The 17,752-nt window shown below is 39.0% G+C and overlaps 1 protein-coding gene across 1 annotated transcript in view; it reads left to right on the forward strand.

Moving 5' to 3' along the window:
• Positions 1-17,752, forward strand: part of CEP68 (centrosomal protein 68) — an 864,321-nt gene that overhangs the window by 432,468 nt on the left and 414,101 nt on the right. The window contains exon 3 of the mRNA XM_044055708.1: positions 12,526-14,031. Coding sequence (XP_043911643.1) covers positions 12,526-14,031 — 1,506 coding nt within the window. The remainder of the gene's footprint in view (positions 1-12,525; positions 14,032-17,752) is intronic.

Here is a 17,752-nt window from a genome sequence, read left to right on the forward strand (position 1 = left end):
ATGGAGTGGGGGGCCACTTCCAGGGAAAGTCAGTCCAAGGCACGTGGTCCGATGTAGAGGTCAATTTGCATATCAGTGTCCTGGAATTAAGAGCAGTGCTCTTGGCATTGCAAGCTTTTCATCCGCTTCTTTCGTCCAGAATGATGCTGTTCAGTCGGACAACATGTCCGTGGTCTGGTACATAAACAGGGAGGGACCAAATCTTACCCCCTTTGTCGTGAAGCCATGAGAATCTGGCAGTAGGCGATAGCTTCCAACCACTTCCTGATTGCAACGCACATCCTGGGGAGCTCCAGCGTGATTGCGGACAGACTGAGCAGATGCATACTTCATCCTCACGAGTGGTCTCTCAACCTGAGTTTGTCGATGGAAATTTTCAGTTGCTGGGGATAGCCATGCTGTGACCTTTTTGCCTCCCCTTCAAATGCAAAATGCAGCAGCTACTTTGCCCTCTTTCCCCCTCTCGGGGAGTCTCCAAGAGACACTCTAGTCCACGATTGGCCCACGGGTCCCCTTTATGCTTACCATCCGATCCCTCTGATCTCCCTCGTTCTGCGGAAGGCTATTCGGTTGAGAAGCAAAGTGATCCTCATTGCTCCGTTTTGGCCTCGTCAGGTGTGGTTCCCCTTCCTTCGACCTCATCTGTTATGACCTCCTTGGATCCTAGACATTCGTCAGGACCTAATTTCTCACCCACAAGGGCCAACTCCTCCGAATCTGTCCACCCTCAAGCTGTCAGCTTGGTTTCTCCACTTCCGTTAGTTGCCAGACAAGAAACCCTTTCTTCACCTGTCCAGGATATTATTTTGGCTTCTCATAAACCATCCACCAGAAAACTTTACAAGGATAAATGGAAAATATTCTCTGTTTGGTCACGTAATCAGGAGCTAGACCCATTCTCAGCCCCCATAGCCACTATTCTTCATTATTTGGCTGAGCTGTTCGACAAAGGTGCCTCAGCTTCTACCATCCGAGTCCATCTAGCAGCTATTTCCAACTTCCATAATGGATCTGAAGGAGTACCACGTATCTCCTCTTGTATTTGCAAGACCTTCCTCAAGGCTATTTTTCATAGCAGGCCTCCCATCAGACAGCTGTTGGTCGCATGGAATTTGTCCTGGGTTCTGCAGGCTCTCTCTCTGTCCCCCTTTGAGTCGGCTGCCACCTATGATCTAAAATTCTTATCTTGGAAATCCTTATTTCTGGTGGCTATAACTTCAGCAAGATGAATTTTGGAATTACAAACATTATGTATCAAGAGCCCTTATCTGATCTTTCATAAGGACACAGTATCACTTCAAACTAATCCATGGATGACATTTGTGCAGCTGCCACTTGGGCTAAGCCCCACACTTTTATCAAGCATTTCAAGTTGGATCTGATCTCCAGGGGAAGAGCGGCCTTTGGCTCAATGGTTCTCAGGAATGTTCTTCCATAAGGGCCACCCAGGTTCTCCAAGTAGCTGGGGACTCTGTCCCATCAGTGATGAATAGGAAGATTAACAACTTCAGATAAAGAAGATTTAGTCATAACCCTGTTGGGTTTGTGTTTTTACAAGTGTTATTTCTCGGCTTCACCTGCTGCTTTTCTGAGGAATTGTTTTATTTTATTCAATTGCATTTTGATTGGCTCTATGGAAGTGGTTATAAAGGAATTAACAGCTTTGGTTAGGAAGCTGACGACGTTGCTCACGCAGACCCAGGTGGATGCTGGAAAGTCTTCTCAGGCAACGGTGACGGACTCGCAGGCCCAGCTGTTCACATTGCATTCCGTTCCAGGCTTGGACATCAAAGAAGATGGGGGTGTTTCCAATGGTGAAGGTATCCAGGTTGGTGCCGGAATTCATCAGAACCGAATGGACATTAAACAGTGGTTGCCCATTCCGGATGTTGACTTCTCTGTCTCGAAGGAGGAGGGAAGGGTTCTTCTGACGCCATCTTTAAAAAAGCAGTTGGAGCATTTTGAAAATATTTGCCGTAAATTCCGGGGCCTACAACTGGATAACGCATTTCTTTCCAAATCCATCGCTTTGAAGCAAGTACTGAAAGGACTTAGATTCAATAAAGTGCCGAATGGGATCGAAAAAGTATCTATCGCTTACTAGCAATTGGTGGATTTGTATGATAAAACTGGGTTAGAGATTTTGGACATCATTATTCAAAATAACAAGAGTAAGTTAGAACTACTTGAAAAAGAAATCGTAACTTTAAATGAAAGTATTACTTGTGATTTATTGTTTTTTCAATATGTTAAACAATATAATGTTGTGCTCAATAACATTGAAAAGTTTGTGGACAAGAATGTCAAAACAAAAATCAAAAAGTTATCAAGAGACCTGTCTGACTTTAAGAACAATATGGCATATAATTTTGGCACTAACAACAACAGGGCCATCAACAAGTATGGCTCAAATAATGGGCAGAACTACAACAACTTGGATAATGTATGTGATTGTAATGATGAACATGTTTCTGGGGAATGCAATGAGGAACATCTTGGTTTTTTAGAAACATCTCTGGGCCCAAGGAGATCCGAACGCCTGAGAAACAAAATGGGGGGTGGTTCAGAGAATCAGTCCAATGGTTCCCATTACAATTTTCAACAAGGGAACCGTCGTTACAACACGAGAGGGCGGTGGTACAGCAACAACAATCAGAGGCGGATATGATTCAAGGACTGGACTTTTGCCACCATAATGAAGCGATTGACATTAACAACCATAGTGATACATCTTTTAATATTCTGGAATGTGATACTGATGTTGTTGAACTTGCATGTGGTGTTGAAAGTGACAACAGCCTTTTTACGGGCATATTTTGTTATAATAATGATGCAGCTGAATTTGGATGTGAAGTGAATACGAAAGCTGGCTTCACTGTTTATAATTTCAGTGCCTTGGAAGTAAAAGAAATGCATCATGACTTGTTAGCAAAGGGGTTCACATATGTTCCGGTGTTTGGTCATAATATTGTGGACTTGTTTACTAGTTTGAAAATATATACTAGGCAGTTAAATTTAGCCTTGTATTTTAAAAGGCAAAATGTTCAGAATGATTTTGTCCCTTCTTCATTAGTTAGGAAAAGCACATTTATTCCACCTGTTGATAAGGATGTGGCATTGTTTGAGAAGTTATCTGTTGACAACATACGAGCATATTTGGAGAAGAACAAAATTAGGGAACAAGATAACCACACAGAGCAGGAGAGGTTAGCGTTGAAAGAATTGATCACAAATAAAGAAGTTAGAATTATGAAACCCGATAAAGGGGGTGGGGCGGTCATTATGTCCCACTTTGATTACATAGCCAAAATGGAAATTATTTTAAATGATGATAACACTTACCAGAGAGCCTCTAGATGTGAGATGAATATAGCATATCAAAAAATTGATACATTCCTAATGGATATATTGTTGGAAGGGGTTGATACAAGAAAAAGAATATGGCTTTTTGGTAGTTGAGCATCCAATTACACCTGTGGTGTTTGACATTCCCAAAATCCATAAAAATATCAATGACCCCACTTTCAGACCGATAGTAGCAAGGGGTTCTAAAATTGAGCCCTTGGCAGCTTATGTTGATAGGAATACGCAAGGTTTGTTGAATAAATTTGGGCACATATTGAAGGATTCATGGCATTGTATACAGCGACTTAGTAGTATTGATAAGGATGACTTTAATTGGTCATTCCTCACTATAGATGTGGTCACTTTGTTTTCAACAATACCCCAAGAAGAAAGATTGGAGTATTTAGAGAGAGCCTCTTGAGAAGTAAATATTTGAGTACTGTAGAGTTGAACAATGTAGTTAATTTTATGGAACTAGTGCTTAAAAATACTATATGACATTTGAGGGAGAAATTTACCATCAAATATCAGGGGTGGCAATGGGGGGCCAAATGTGCCCTCATTTTTGCCATCTTGGTACTTCTACATTGGGAGGAAACATTTTTGTTCCCTACCCCTTTTTTTGAACGTATTGTGTTATATAATAGATTTCTAGACGACCTACTTGTTCTTTGGAAGGGGGATGAGGATGAAGCTAGGAATTTAGTTGAATATCTTGATTCTTCTACCCCATTTTTTTCTTTTACATACAAGTGGCACAATGAAACAGTTGATTTCTTGGATATTTAAACTCACTAAGACAAGTGGAGGTTTAGAATGTAACATAAATAGAAAGGAGACATATAGTAATTATCTCTTGCACTTCTCAAGTTGTCATCCATTACATCAACGTAAAAGTGTGATTAAAGGGCAGATGGTTAGATTGTCACGCCTTGTGAGCAATGATGAGATTTATCAAAGGGAGATGTATAAATTAATGGGAATGTTTTTGGACAGAGGATATCCATTGAAATTGTTGATTACGGTTAAAAAAAAAAAAAAAAGAAAGAGGTGATGAAAAAGAGGTTGACATCATTTAAACCCATTTTGGTAGAAAATAGGGGGACTATAGATGGAAAGAATGGGACCCTCTTATACTAAAATGTTTGATTCAAGAGCCCTTGTCTTGAAATACAACTTACAGACATGTAATATCGAGATTATTTGGAAATCTTGGAATCTGGCATTTAATATGGATATGCAAAAAGAACTAGGTCAAACACCAAAAGTAATTTTTTCAAGAGGATCAAATATAAAGAACTTATTAGAAAAGCCACAAAGTAGGTTTACAAGTTCACAAATGTATAAATGTGGGTCGTGCAGGTACTGTAGATGCATCAATGATGGACCCTATGTGACAGTAAGGGGGTACAACAAGGCAATTTCATGCCCGGGTAAATGTAGTTGCAACACTAAAAAAGTGGTTTACCTTGCGACTTGCACGACATGTGCAGGATTTTACGTAGGGAAAACTATACGTAGATTAAGGGAAAGGATAGCAGAACACCAGAGGGCTGTTAAGAACAAGGATAATCATAACGCGTTGTAGTCGCATTCCAAGAATTGTGTTAACTTTAAAAAAGTTTATATTTTTTGTAATTGATAGGGTGATGACAAATGAAAGAGGGAGTGATGACATCAGAGCTGAGTCTTTAGAATTTAAATGGCAGGTGATTCTAGATGCAACAACTTACCCTGGACTCAACGATTATATTTCTATTAAGCCCATTTTGAGGCAAAGGGCTATGGTTGTTTAATGTCATTTTGATTTGTTTTCTTGGGACAAAGCCGGTAATAATTTAAATAAAGGTTTCAATACTAATATGTGTAAATGAGTGTGTTCAAAGTGAGTGCATCAATGTTTTAATACATGCTTTTAAGCAAGTTTAGCATGCTTGTTTTATGGTTTATTTAAAAGATACAACAGTATGTCTATTGGGATTGTAATTAATCAATGAAGTTGATTGGTCAATGTGTATGTGGAATTTTGTATTTAAAGAATGAGATTATGAGCTCCTTTTACTCTGAAGAAGCCATCAGTTGATGGTGAAAGCGCATAGTATTTTGGAGCCGTTTAGCTCTTCATTAAAACAGCTTGGTGCAGTCCGTGAATTTGTGTTTTTGTTTGTTTTATTTAGTCATTACCCTGTTGGGTTTGTGTTTTTACAATTTCAGATAAAGAAGTTATGTCTTACCATAATGTTCCATCTGAGTTGTTTATCTTCTTCCAGTCATCACACCCTCCCACCTACCCCCTCCTAAGGTTCCTGGTGGATCTTCTGGGTCTTCATGGAGTATTAGGGTTTCTATGCAGAGATGGCCTCTGGCTTATTCTTTCTCTGTATGTTGCATCCAAACTCGATCCGAGGGAACTGAGTAAATAGCATTGTGGGTAGCAGCTTAGCTTGAGAGTTTTTGGTGCACGCAAGCTTGGTATAAGGCCGACTCTGTTCCAAGGGCTCAGGACCGAACCCATCAGTGATGACTGGAAGAAGATCAACAACTCAGATGGAACGTTATGATAAGACATAACTTCTTTTTTTCTCTAATTATGTCAAGACAGTGCCAAGAGTCCCTAAGGATGTGTAGTAATTTGCCCAACTCATTTTTACAACTAAAGTCAACAAAATATGCAATGGCTTCAGTTTTAGATCTCAGGCCGAAACTATGGGTCTAAATGGTGGATCATTCATATTTTTATGGATTTTAGGGATGCTAAAGATGGATGGTATAATCGATGTATCTACCATCAAATAATGAAATTCATCTTTGGTAACAAACCCATCCATCAAAAATTCGTGTAACGGCCAATCTATTTTTGTATATGTTCTATGTAGTTCATACCTAGACACCCTTTCATGTTTTACAATCATTTAATAATCCCAACATCTTGCATGTATAATCAGTGTTAGACATAATCACAACCCCACCCCCTTCATCAGGTTTCATAACCCAGTATCGATTAGTAGTAGGTAATTCTTTTAAATAAAATCTTTCCCCCTTAGTCAGATTGTCAACCAAACCTTTCTCTGCCAGTAAACATCTTCATATTTGTGTTTCACATAACTGTTCAAATACAAGCACCATAGAATTATACCATCCATCTTTGGCATCCCTAAAATCCATAAAAATATGAATGATCCACCATTTAGACCCATAGTTTCGGCAAGAGGATCTAAAACTGAAGCTATTGCATCTTTTGTTGACTTCAGTTGTAAAAATGTGTTGGGTAAGTTACCACACACATCCTTAGGGACTCTTGGCACTGTCTTGACATAATTAGACAACTAAATATTAGTGAAGAATTGTTAATGGTTACTGTGGATGTGGCTAATTTATTTTCTGTAATACCGCACAGTGTTGGATTGGAATTTTTTTTGAAATTTGTTTGTTACGACATAGTGAATTTCACAATGTGAAGTGGGGATTATTGGTAGAGCTTTATTGGTAGAGCTTATGGAAATAGTCTTATTAAATAATTTTATTATGTTTGATGGAGAGTATTTTAAACAGATTACAGTCTAGCTACGGGTGCTAGATGTGCACCCATTTACGCAAATCTAGTTTCAGCTGAGTGAGAGACTGTTTGTTTTTACTTTGAGTTTTATGTCAAATATAGTGTTATATCTGCGCTTTTTAGTTGACATCCTGATATTTTGGAAGGGGTCTCTGGTTGAGGTTCAAGATTGTATAGAGTATTTAGGCAGTACAACAACATTTTTAAAATTTACTAGTAATGCCTATGAGAATAAATGTGAATGTTTAGATATTTTATTGTATAAGGAAGATGGTGTAGTAAATTCTAGTATTTATCGGAAAAAAAACTTATTCCAACTCTTTTTTACATTTTAATAGTTGTCACCCATATTTCCAGAAGAGAAACCTTATGAAGGGACAGATGGTGAGACTGTCTAGGCTTGTTAGTGTAAATGAGAATTTTCATAATGAAATGGTTAAGTTGATGGATATGTTGTGTGAGAGCAGGTATCCCTGTGATATATTACTTAAAATAAGTAATGAGGTGACAGAGAAAAGGAAAACTGTTTTCCAACCTACACTGAAAGGAGGGTTAACAAAAGTGAGATTTAGTAACACTAATGAAGTGGTTAATATAGCAATAACCCACGCCTGGGTGTGGGTAATGCTAAATTTACCCACGGTTGGCGTGGTTTGGTCCCGAGGCCCGAGGACCAAACAAAGCCAACCCTGGGTAAATTTAGCATTACCCACACCCAGAAGTGGGTTATTGCTATTATACCATGACATTATTTTAGAAAAGAAACTATTACTTTTCTTAAATAATGGCATAGTATAATGCCTGTTTACTGCCCTTCCGCAGATGTCTGGCATCGCGCAGTTCTGATGTACTGCGCCTGCGCAGTACATCAGAGTTGTAAAGCAAGGGAGAAAGCAAGATCTCCATTGCTTTTTTTTAGTGTCTCGCTATGTTAAATGAGTTTAACATAGCGAGACAGTTTTAAAATAAGCGACGGACATCTCCGTTGCTTATTTTAAAACTGTCTCGCTATGTTAAACTCATTTAACATAGCGAGACTAAAAGCAACGGAGATCTTGCTTTCCGTCCTTTTTAAACACTGTCTCACTATGTTAAATGGGTTTAACATAGCGAGACAGCTTTAAAATAAGCAACGGAGATCTCCGTTGCTTATTTTAAAGCTGTCTCGCTATGTTAAACCCATTTAACATAGCGAGACAGTGTTTTAAAAAAACGAGTTATACTAATGGAAAAAAGTCTGGGCAACCGGACCTTTTTCCATTAGTATAACTCTATTTACAACGGGCACGCTGGCCAATCAGCGTGCACGTTTTGGGGGGGTCATGGGATAATAACAATAATAACAACAATATGGTTGTGAGGGATAAGAGAGCTGCATTAGTACTCCCATACAATGATACAGTAGATAAGGTTAAGACCATTATACAGGCAACTTGGGAATGTGTGTTTAAAGGTGAGCTGAGCTGAGAGAGATCTTGGGTGAACCTCCGGAGTTTATTTACAGCAAGGGTGTTAATTTAAAAGAATTATTGGAATATGAAGTGGATCCTAGCATTCAAAAGATGTCAAAAATGAGTAAGTGCGGTTTTTGTGGTGTATGTAAATTTATAAACGATGGACCATATGTTGCGATCCACAATTACAGGAGAACTATTAGATGTCCCGGTTTTTGTAACTGTAATACGAATATGGTAGTTTATGTTGCCACATGCATGAGCTGTCCCACATTTACATAGGGAAGACTATACAGAAGTTAAGGTTACATATTTTAGAACATGTGAGGGACATCAAAAAAATAGTGAGTTCCTTGTATACACATAGTCTAAAGTGTCAGAATTAAAAAACATTTTTATTTTTTTTTGTTATTGATAGAGTTCCTCAAAATGATAAGGGGGGGGGGGGGTGACTGTAAGATTTTATTGGAAGCAAAAGAGTGTTAATGGCAATTGAGATTGGATGCTTCTAACCCCCCCCCCCAGGAATCAATGAATACATTTCTATTTCTAGTATTCTAAAACATCGATCTCATTTTATTTAAATCAGTTTTAAAAGTTTTTTAGTATATGTGTGTTTATAGAATTATGAATCTTTGTATTAATGTTTTAAAAGTATATTAAATTGTTAGTGTGTCATGTACTGTTTTAAGTATTCAAATATTTAATTACTGAATTATCTGATTGGACATTTATTTAGAGGGTGTGGTGTTGCATTTGTATTTAATAGATGAATTGGGAATTATGCTTTACTCTGATGCCCAGTGAAGTTAATGGGTGAAAGCGCTAAGTCATTTTTGTTATTTATTTACAAATCAATAAACGGTTAAACGGTCTTGGGACTTGTCGATTCATTTTGATTACTGGTTTAACTACTGAATTTTCGTCCTCTTCATCATTGTTGGTATTCCCTTTCTACCCTTCCTATAAGGGTATTTTTCTATTACCATTGTTGGTAGTTCTGTTTTTTTTTTTTTTTGCTGTTTTTCTTCTTGTGTTATTGTTGTGTTTTTTTCTCTGCCACCATGTCAGAAAAAGCCACAGGTTTTAAGAAACTCACTTCTTGTGGGCATAAAATCCAAATTTGGATGCTCACAAGGTGTGTGTAGGGACTGATCATCTGGATACCAGTTGCAAGATTTGTTCGACCTTTAATCCCAGAGCTTTAGTGGATCGACACAACAAAACTCTTTTTGAGAGGAATCCTGCCATCTACTTCTTCAGGGGCTCAACCCCTTCTAAACACAGTAAATTACCTCCCCTGGAGCATAGGAGGCACTCCCTTCCAAAGTCCCCCAGAGCTTCCTCGGAGTCTCCTTCAAAATCTAGAAAGACTTTGGATCCTATGTTTCCGGATCCTAAGTCTGGACATCTGATCTGAAGCCTTCTGTTCCTAGATGATCTACTGCAGTCTTTACAATAAGTTCAACTACTGCACCCTCTGATCCTAAACAAGGTTCATTCTGTAGGGGTACTACACCGGAGTATTCTGTGACCAAGGAACTTTCCAAAACTGTGAGTCCATGTCTGCTGAAGACTTCAAAAGAACATCTTCAAAACTGGCCACTCCTTTTGTCCGTATCCAGTGCTTCTATGAGGTTGATCTCTCACACAGCTGAACACACCTCACGAGCAGCTGGTTCCGGCATTGCCATAAGTAGACATGCTTGGATGCAACTTTGCGACTTCACAGAACCTTTTAAGACTTCTTCTGTCAATGTCCCCTTTGATGGCACTTCCCTGTTTGGACCATCAGTTAGAGATGCTGACACGCAGAGAGCAAGAGGGAAAGACTCTGTCTGCCATAAGAATCAAGTTTTCTGTGCCTCAACCTTTTCTAGGAATAAGAGTTGATAAGAAGATATAGTTCTGCAAATCTGAGTCCTTTCTAAGTCCTTTCTAAGATCCACCCAGTGACTATTCCACCAGAGGCAGAGGGGGAAATTTCAATGGCAGATGTCGCCTTAGAGGCAGAGGAGGTCCACAAAATCAAGGCTTTCTAGATTCTTTCTCAAATAGGCCTTATCAGTGCTCCTGAGGCACTGCTCAACTGTCCGACTCTGGAGGCAGTCAGGAGTCCATTGTCCTTGCACCCAGATGCCTGGGCAAATATAACCCAAGATACTTGCGTGCTAATATCCAGAGGTTATTGCATACCATTTACCCTTCTTCCTCCCAACAGGAAGAAACTTCCCAACTTTCTACCTACTCAGAGGAATGCAGCAGCACAAGAGATTCTGATGCTGCTAGACAGTCACCCAAAAGGTCCCTCCAGACCATATAGGATTTGGAACTTAGTCGCACTTCTTTTTGGTGCCAAAAAATGGGGGACCTGAGACCTATTCTGGATCTAAGCAATTTAAAACAGTTTGTAAAGAAAACAAAGTTCTGAATGGTCCAGATCCAGTCCATTCTGCCTTTTCTTCACAAGGACGATTGGGTGTGCTGTGTAGACCTTCAGGATGCATACGGTATCATCAAAATGCAGGCAATCAAAAAGACCTCTACGCTTTTGGTTGGGAGATGGTTAGTACCAGCTCAGAGCCATGACGTTTTGAGTCACCACAGCTCCCCAGGGTGTTTGCCAAGTACATGGCAGTGGTTGGTCACTTGAGACTCAAAGGATTCCAGGTGTTACCATTTCTAGACGGTTGGCTCCTTACTGTCCCCTCCAAGCATCTACTTTTGCACACCAGGGACTACATGCTACACCTAGTGGATGTGCACAATTATGTTTTTATCTTCATAGGACAAAATAATTCCAAAAATCAGATCAACTTTTTATTTTATTTTCCTCAAAAAGACTGGGTTATCCATTGTCGAAAGTCACTCTGGCTAGATGTATAACAGATTGTATCTTTTGGATTTATTCACAAAAAGGCATGGTATTACCTAAGCCTCCCAAGGCTTGTTCAGCTAGATCCATGGCCACTTAATCTGCTTTTTTGTACAGAATATCTATTGACCACATTTGTGCTACAGCTAAATGGTCCAGTGCTCATACTCTTGTCTCATTACAAATTGGATATTATTTGTAGACCTGGAGCCTCCTTTGGTTCAGTGATGCTCTGCAATAGCTTTTCATGAGGGCCACCGAAGAGCAACACAGCTGGGGACTCTGTCCCATACATTGAGGAAGAATGAAAAGGACGACATTGGATTTATAAGTTATGTTCTAACCATAACTAGGTATCTGGGTTGTCCATTTTCACTCTTCCTCAACATCAGATTTGTAAGTTATGTTCTAACCATAACTAGGTGTCTGGGTTGTCCATTTTCAGTCTTCCTCAACTTCCCTCCCATCCATCCCCATCCAGAGCACTTCTGGATTGACTTAATGGACTCTTTTGGAGCCTATAGTTCCAGGTGTGAGCCTTGCCTTTCTTTATCTCCTTTCTGTTGATACTATGGGGACTGGGCAGCAAACTTGATCTAGTAATTTGGTGATACAGCAGTACACTGGGTACAGAGAGGAACTCGAGACCTGGATCCTAAGTCTGAAATAAATGTCTCAGTCGGATCTGAGGATCAGATCTGAATCCATACGTTGAGGAAGAATGAAAATGGACAGCACATATACCTAGTTATGGTAAGAACATAACTTTAATTTTCTTCTTGCTGTTTTTTTTTTGGGGCACAGTTTATGACTAGGGGTTTAGGCACAGTAGTTTGTGATTCTCTGCTTCAAAAATGGTCAGAGGATGATTACATTATTCTCAGTTGATGCCCTATGTGCGGGAGGCAACCTTGCATTTGGTCTGGTGATGTGACTACTCTTGAGGTCTGACTAGAAGGCTGATGCCCACTTGTTGCCAAGTGATATTTAGTGTGAATGACCTGCAGCAGTGATCTTATTTGAATTGCAGGTTATGTTAAGTACCCTGTTGCAGCTGTACCTTCCTTATCCATCTGCAGTGTTAATTTTTGGCTGAAAATTTTCATAATTATATGGGTGGGAAAATTGGCTCTCTCTAGTGCTTTCTTTTGTTACTGACCACGTTTTTGGTTGCCAAGTTACTGGTTTTGGAAGAAATTATGGATAAAATTGTTGTGAAGGTGAGATCAGCTTGTGTGAGTTGAGCAAAATGTGTGCTTACTAATACTGTGCTATTTTTTTGTTTCCTTTTGTAGGAAGGACATCTACCTGTCTCCACAAGCTCGAGAGTACCACTGACAGCATCTGACATTGGTTATAGAGTAGTAGAAGAATCCACAGACTATATGGATCACAGTGCTGCAGTTGAATCTTCTTGGAACTTTAGAACTCAGAATGCAGTTAGTTCTTTGCCAGCATTATCTACCTGGAAATGTATGAATGACCAACCAAGGAGCAGGTCTAGTTCCCTGGCAGCAATGTCTAAAAAATGGCCTCATTCTGACCTGTCTGCAGGAGACTGCAGTATTGCAGAACACATTAGGTCAAAATCACTCTCTGGTTCTATATATTCACATCCAGTAGCTCCACCAATCTACAGTTTTCATTTACCTAAAAGCAGTACATTCAAAGTTTCCAAAAAGCAGAATATTTTGAGTCAAAAGAGACCAGAAGATACTGTTGATAATCTAGAAATTAATAACCAAGCCATGTCCACCTACCAGTCAGATTATTGGGCATGTGCACTTCCTGCTCATGCACCGCCATTTCAAGATCGTCAGTCACCACACTGGAACCCTCATAAGGAATATGAGGATTTGCTTGATTACACTTATCCTTTAAAACCTAATTATTTATGCTCTAGGGAAGCTGTTAAAGAAGACTTAATCTGTGACACTTTAGTACATGACTCTGGTGTAGACCTTGACAGTTATTCCATTTCTCCAGATAGCACTGTAAGATCTACTGTTGCTTCATTTATTGATCCTTGCAATGTAAGCAGGAACTACAGCTGCTATCGTGAAGCTAAGAGCTCCTCTGTGGATTTGCATTTTCCTCCGAGAGCTTCAAGTCCAGTTGGCATTGGGTATGCCTTTAGGAAATCATCATCTACTTTTGAACTTCCTGATTCATTTGAAGAACTTTCTAGAATATGTGAAATGAAACCTTCAACATACTTTGTAAGCAGTTCCCCAGAATTTTACTCGCATAGTTCTGTAGACAGGAGAATAAAAAGAAAAAGTAGTGGTGTTTCAAGTTTGAAAGGTAGGCGGCTGGCTTCTGGATATATACCTACTACTTGGCTTCTTCCTTTACACAAGGAGTGGGAAATTGATGAAGATTACTTGGCACTTCCATGCAGTGTACAGGAGTTGAATACTTTGGCAAACCAGCTGCAAAACTTGTCAGTAGAACATAAACCACTATGCAACTGCAGGAAAGGCCTTGATCTTGACAACTCTTTGGACAGTGGTTCTGAGGATTCCTCATCAACCCTGCAGTTGGAAGGACACAAACAGCAGAAAAATGAAAGTAAAAATGAAAATGAGGATCTCTCTGACAGTGATACAGACTATAGTTTCCATAGTGACCAAGAAGACTGCAGCATAGACATAGCAAAAGGCCAAGGCGATGGCAATTTTTTTGGCAGCATAAATAAAATTTCATCTTTAATGGACCGGTTATGTGAGACAACAACGGCATTGCACACTTCGGATGAAGGAGACCTGGGAAAGGAAGAGTCACTTGTGCATCATATACAGGTGAGAAAAACACTAGTTTGGATAGTACTAGTAATGCACAGTTAGGTAAACAATATGTGTGAGGCATTTTAAGGTGACAGAACTGGCTCAGCACAAAAGTAGAATTGCACAGTGCCATAGGACATCAGAATGTAGGTAGCAGAACCAAAGAACTATGCATATCATTCTTATTTGGCGTACTAACTGCCGTGTAGCCCATTTGAAAGGAGCCAATTGAATTAAAGCATGTCTTTCTTGTTGGGTCAGGATTAGCACATCAAAAAAAGTTCCTATGTTCATAACAGCATGTGTAAAAAAGATGCGCGATAAATGTTCTTGGAAAAATATCGACAGAGTACAATTTAAGAAAAATATATAGATATGCATTCCGAAGATCTGTGGTCTGTCATCTGTAGCAGAGTGTTGCAGTAATACCTATACAGCTACTCCTCCCTTGCCCCATCCCCTTTTTCCATTTGTGGCAAACATGTTTGGAAGCACTTCAATTGATATTTATTCTATTACAGATTTAACATTAAATTCCAAAGCAGTTTCTCTTTCTCTCTGTGTGTGTGTGTGTGTGTGTGTGTGTGTGTGTGTGTGTGTGTGTGTGTGTGTGTATATATATATATATATATATATATATATATATATATATATATATATATATATATGTATGTATATATATGTATGTATATATATATATATATATATATATATATATATATATATATATATATATATATATATATATATATATACATATATACATACATACATAAATATATATATATATATATATATATATATATATATATATATATATATATATATATATTTTTTTTTTTATAGCATGTTTTGAATTGTTGCCACCCCTGCCAGCTGCCACACATATCCTCTTCTCTTCCCCTTTTCCTTCCTTTTTAACTTTACCTTTCTTGATTATGCATATAATTAGGTTTGTCCAGACTGTATCTCATCTGCCCTTCCTCTCTCCCGTTATCTTTCCACATACCTCAGTACACCAAACGCCTTGCAATGTTGGTGCATTTGCATTGCACTATCTACCAGCTTATTGTACTTCTGTTATACAGCCACCAGAACTGGGTGTGTTAATTCAGACATAGTCTCACCAGTTCTTTATGCAAAGTGTGGGTGACGTATGCATTTTTAGAATCCACTCCTCTAGCTGTTTTGCCTCTACATTTTCATTCTACTACATGATTCAGCTTCAGGATAATTGTAAACCTCATCTTCTTCCTCATAGTCATGGGTTGTCCATAACAAACACTAAGTTAAACTCGAGGATGCTCATAAATATTAAGGCCATGTCCAATCCGGAATTAATGGACATGCTCCACCTCAGAAAATCCAAATCTATCAGAGCCACAAGAGCAAGAGACTTAAACCTCAACACAGAAATAAATAGGACGTGCTGGAGGGACAGATTCATAACCCAGAGGCTCCCTACACTCTGGAACAGAATCCCAATCCATGTTAGGCAGAGCCCCTCACTAACTCTATTCAAGAGAAATCTTGACGAGTGGATGGGAGATCGTAGGTTTACCCCGGGGGTCATCTCTGTGTCACTACTAGACAGAGGCACAGTAAACTAAACCCTAAAAGGGCGTAGTATTCTCAGGGGTGGTGAAAGCCACACACACTCTGGCTAGGCTTATAAATGTCCTAGGGCAGATAGCGTAGTATGAACCTATGAACCTAATATACTTAATACCAACACATCTCAGTGAATTTCAATTTGTCAACCTCCTCCTCATTCCCTCTGCAGGAAGATGTTCCCCCAAGGATCTATTCTGGCATATATCACTTTTTCTGTCTGCATTAACAAACTTATTTATTATTTTATTTATTTATTTATTGATATTTGTTAACCAGGTTAGTCCAATTGGGATTTTGTCCATTTTCAGTGGAGACCCGAGGAGAAAAGTTCCAGAAAATACAATACATAATATACAGTACAAGAAAAACAAGTATTACAAACAATGATAGCAGAAGATTATAATTAAGAGAAAATAAATTAAAAATGTTTTTTTTTTTACTTGTCCCATTTTCCTCTCTTGCTTTATGCTGATGACATGGTTGTGTTTCACTCCAACTGCTCTGTTACACCTCTCTTGAACTCCAACTTTAGGCTGATTTTCATGCCCTTATTCAGTGGGTCAGTGGTAAAAAAATTACTGCTCAACTCTCTAAAACAAAACCTAGGTGAAATATCACTTCTGTCTCCAGACTAAAAATTCTTGGAACATCTAAATAACACTGTTTAAAATGTAATTTCATTCACACACCTTGGAATTTGGTTGGTTTTTTTGTTCTCCTCACAACTATTTAAACTGATCAACAATGAGACCTTTCTCACACTGGCCTCTGGAGTATTCAGAGATGCACCAACTTAACAACCTTAGAAATCTAAACCAGTCAGCACCGCCCCCCCCCCAAAAAAATAGCCTTAACTGCACAGACTACACTACTTAATTATAATATGGATTATATGCTTCCAAGGATATAACAGCCGGCCAACCTCCAATGCTTCAGGGCACTTTCCATTCATCCGAACTGTCAAGCAGCTCGAGCTGAGCTGACTAAAAATACAAGATTGGGTGCGAAGGCCTTCAAAGCTTTACTGATGCCAAAGACTACACTCCGTTGTGGTTTTTGAGTATTAATGGTTGGCTTGTGGTCTCTCTTGCTGGGCAGATAAGTTCCCTTTGGGGAAAAATTTTCCATTTTCTTTATGTTGATGTTTTTATTACTTTTCTTTTCAGGAAGGGTATTTTAAAGCGTAAAGCAGGAATATTTTATTTTAAAAGAATGTCTGAAGACCAACTATTTTTAAATGGAGCACTCGCTTTTTTCCTGTCTTTTTAAAATTAGTGCAAAGTAACTCAAAATATCTTTTCTGTGGAGAAACTGGGTTTCTTTTTTTTTAGTCTGTGAGGTTGGCAAAGTGTTAAGTGCTTTTTACTGTGTTTTTTTCTGTCAAAGTAATTTCTGTGGACTGATAGTGTTCCCTGTGAAAGAGATACCATTTTCATCTTGACCATGCAACAGGCTAAGTGTCCATTAGTCAGTCCTTCTAGCCTCAAAAAGAAAAAAATTAAGCAAACAGCCTTTGCCACCACAGCAGGCTAGCATTATGCCTCAGCCACAGATGGCTGACTCTGCTGTGACCATTTGCTGTACCTCAGACCATTCCTTTTACCTAGGGACCCCTGTGGTGTAGCATGGATAGTCACTTTGGACTAGGGATGTAGCCATGTCCTCTTTGGCTTTTGGGGTCTCCTCAGTGGGCAAGAGAGACACTCTTGTTGGACCTGGGAGAGGGAACAGGGAAGGAGTCTCTGTTGTGTCCGAGTGCTGTGCCCATCCCTGGGAAGTAGCATTTGCCATTAGTAACATGGTTGGCCCCATTTTTCATATCAGAAAGAAACCGAAAACTAAGTATGTATCTACTACTCATCATATTTCTTTGAGTAGGAGTAGTTTACTGGGTGTGGCTCAGGGTTTAATTCAAGATGTATATTGACCCTTCTTGTAATGTGTGAAAGAACCAAGCTGCTAGCAACACTGACTGCACTTGTGAAGTTTAGGTGGCTTTGTTAATCCAAGGAGAATCAAGTTTTTTCAAAAATAGAGTAAAATACTGCTTTATTAATCTAATAGTTTAAAACCTTAAAGTGTGGTAAATCGCATACACTTTTCGTCACTAAAGAATATCGTG

The sequence above is a fragment of the Protopterus annectens genome, chromosome 1.part2 (genome assembly GCF_019279795.1).
Source record: "Protopterus annectens isolate FY-2018-M chromosome 1.part2, PAN1.0, whole genome shotgun sequence".
NCBI classification, from domain to species: Eukaryota; Metazoa; Chordata; order Ceratodontiformes; family Protopteridae; genus Protopterus; species Protopterus annectens.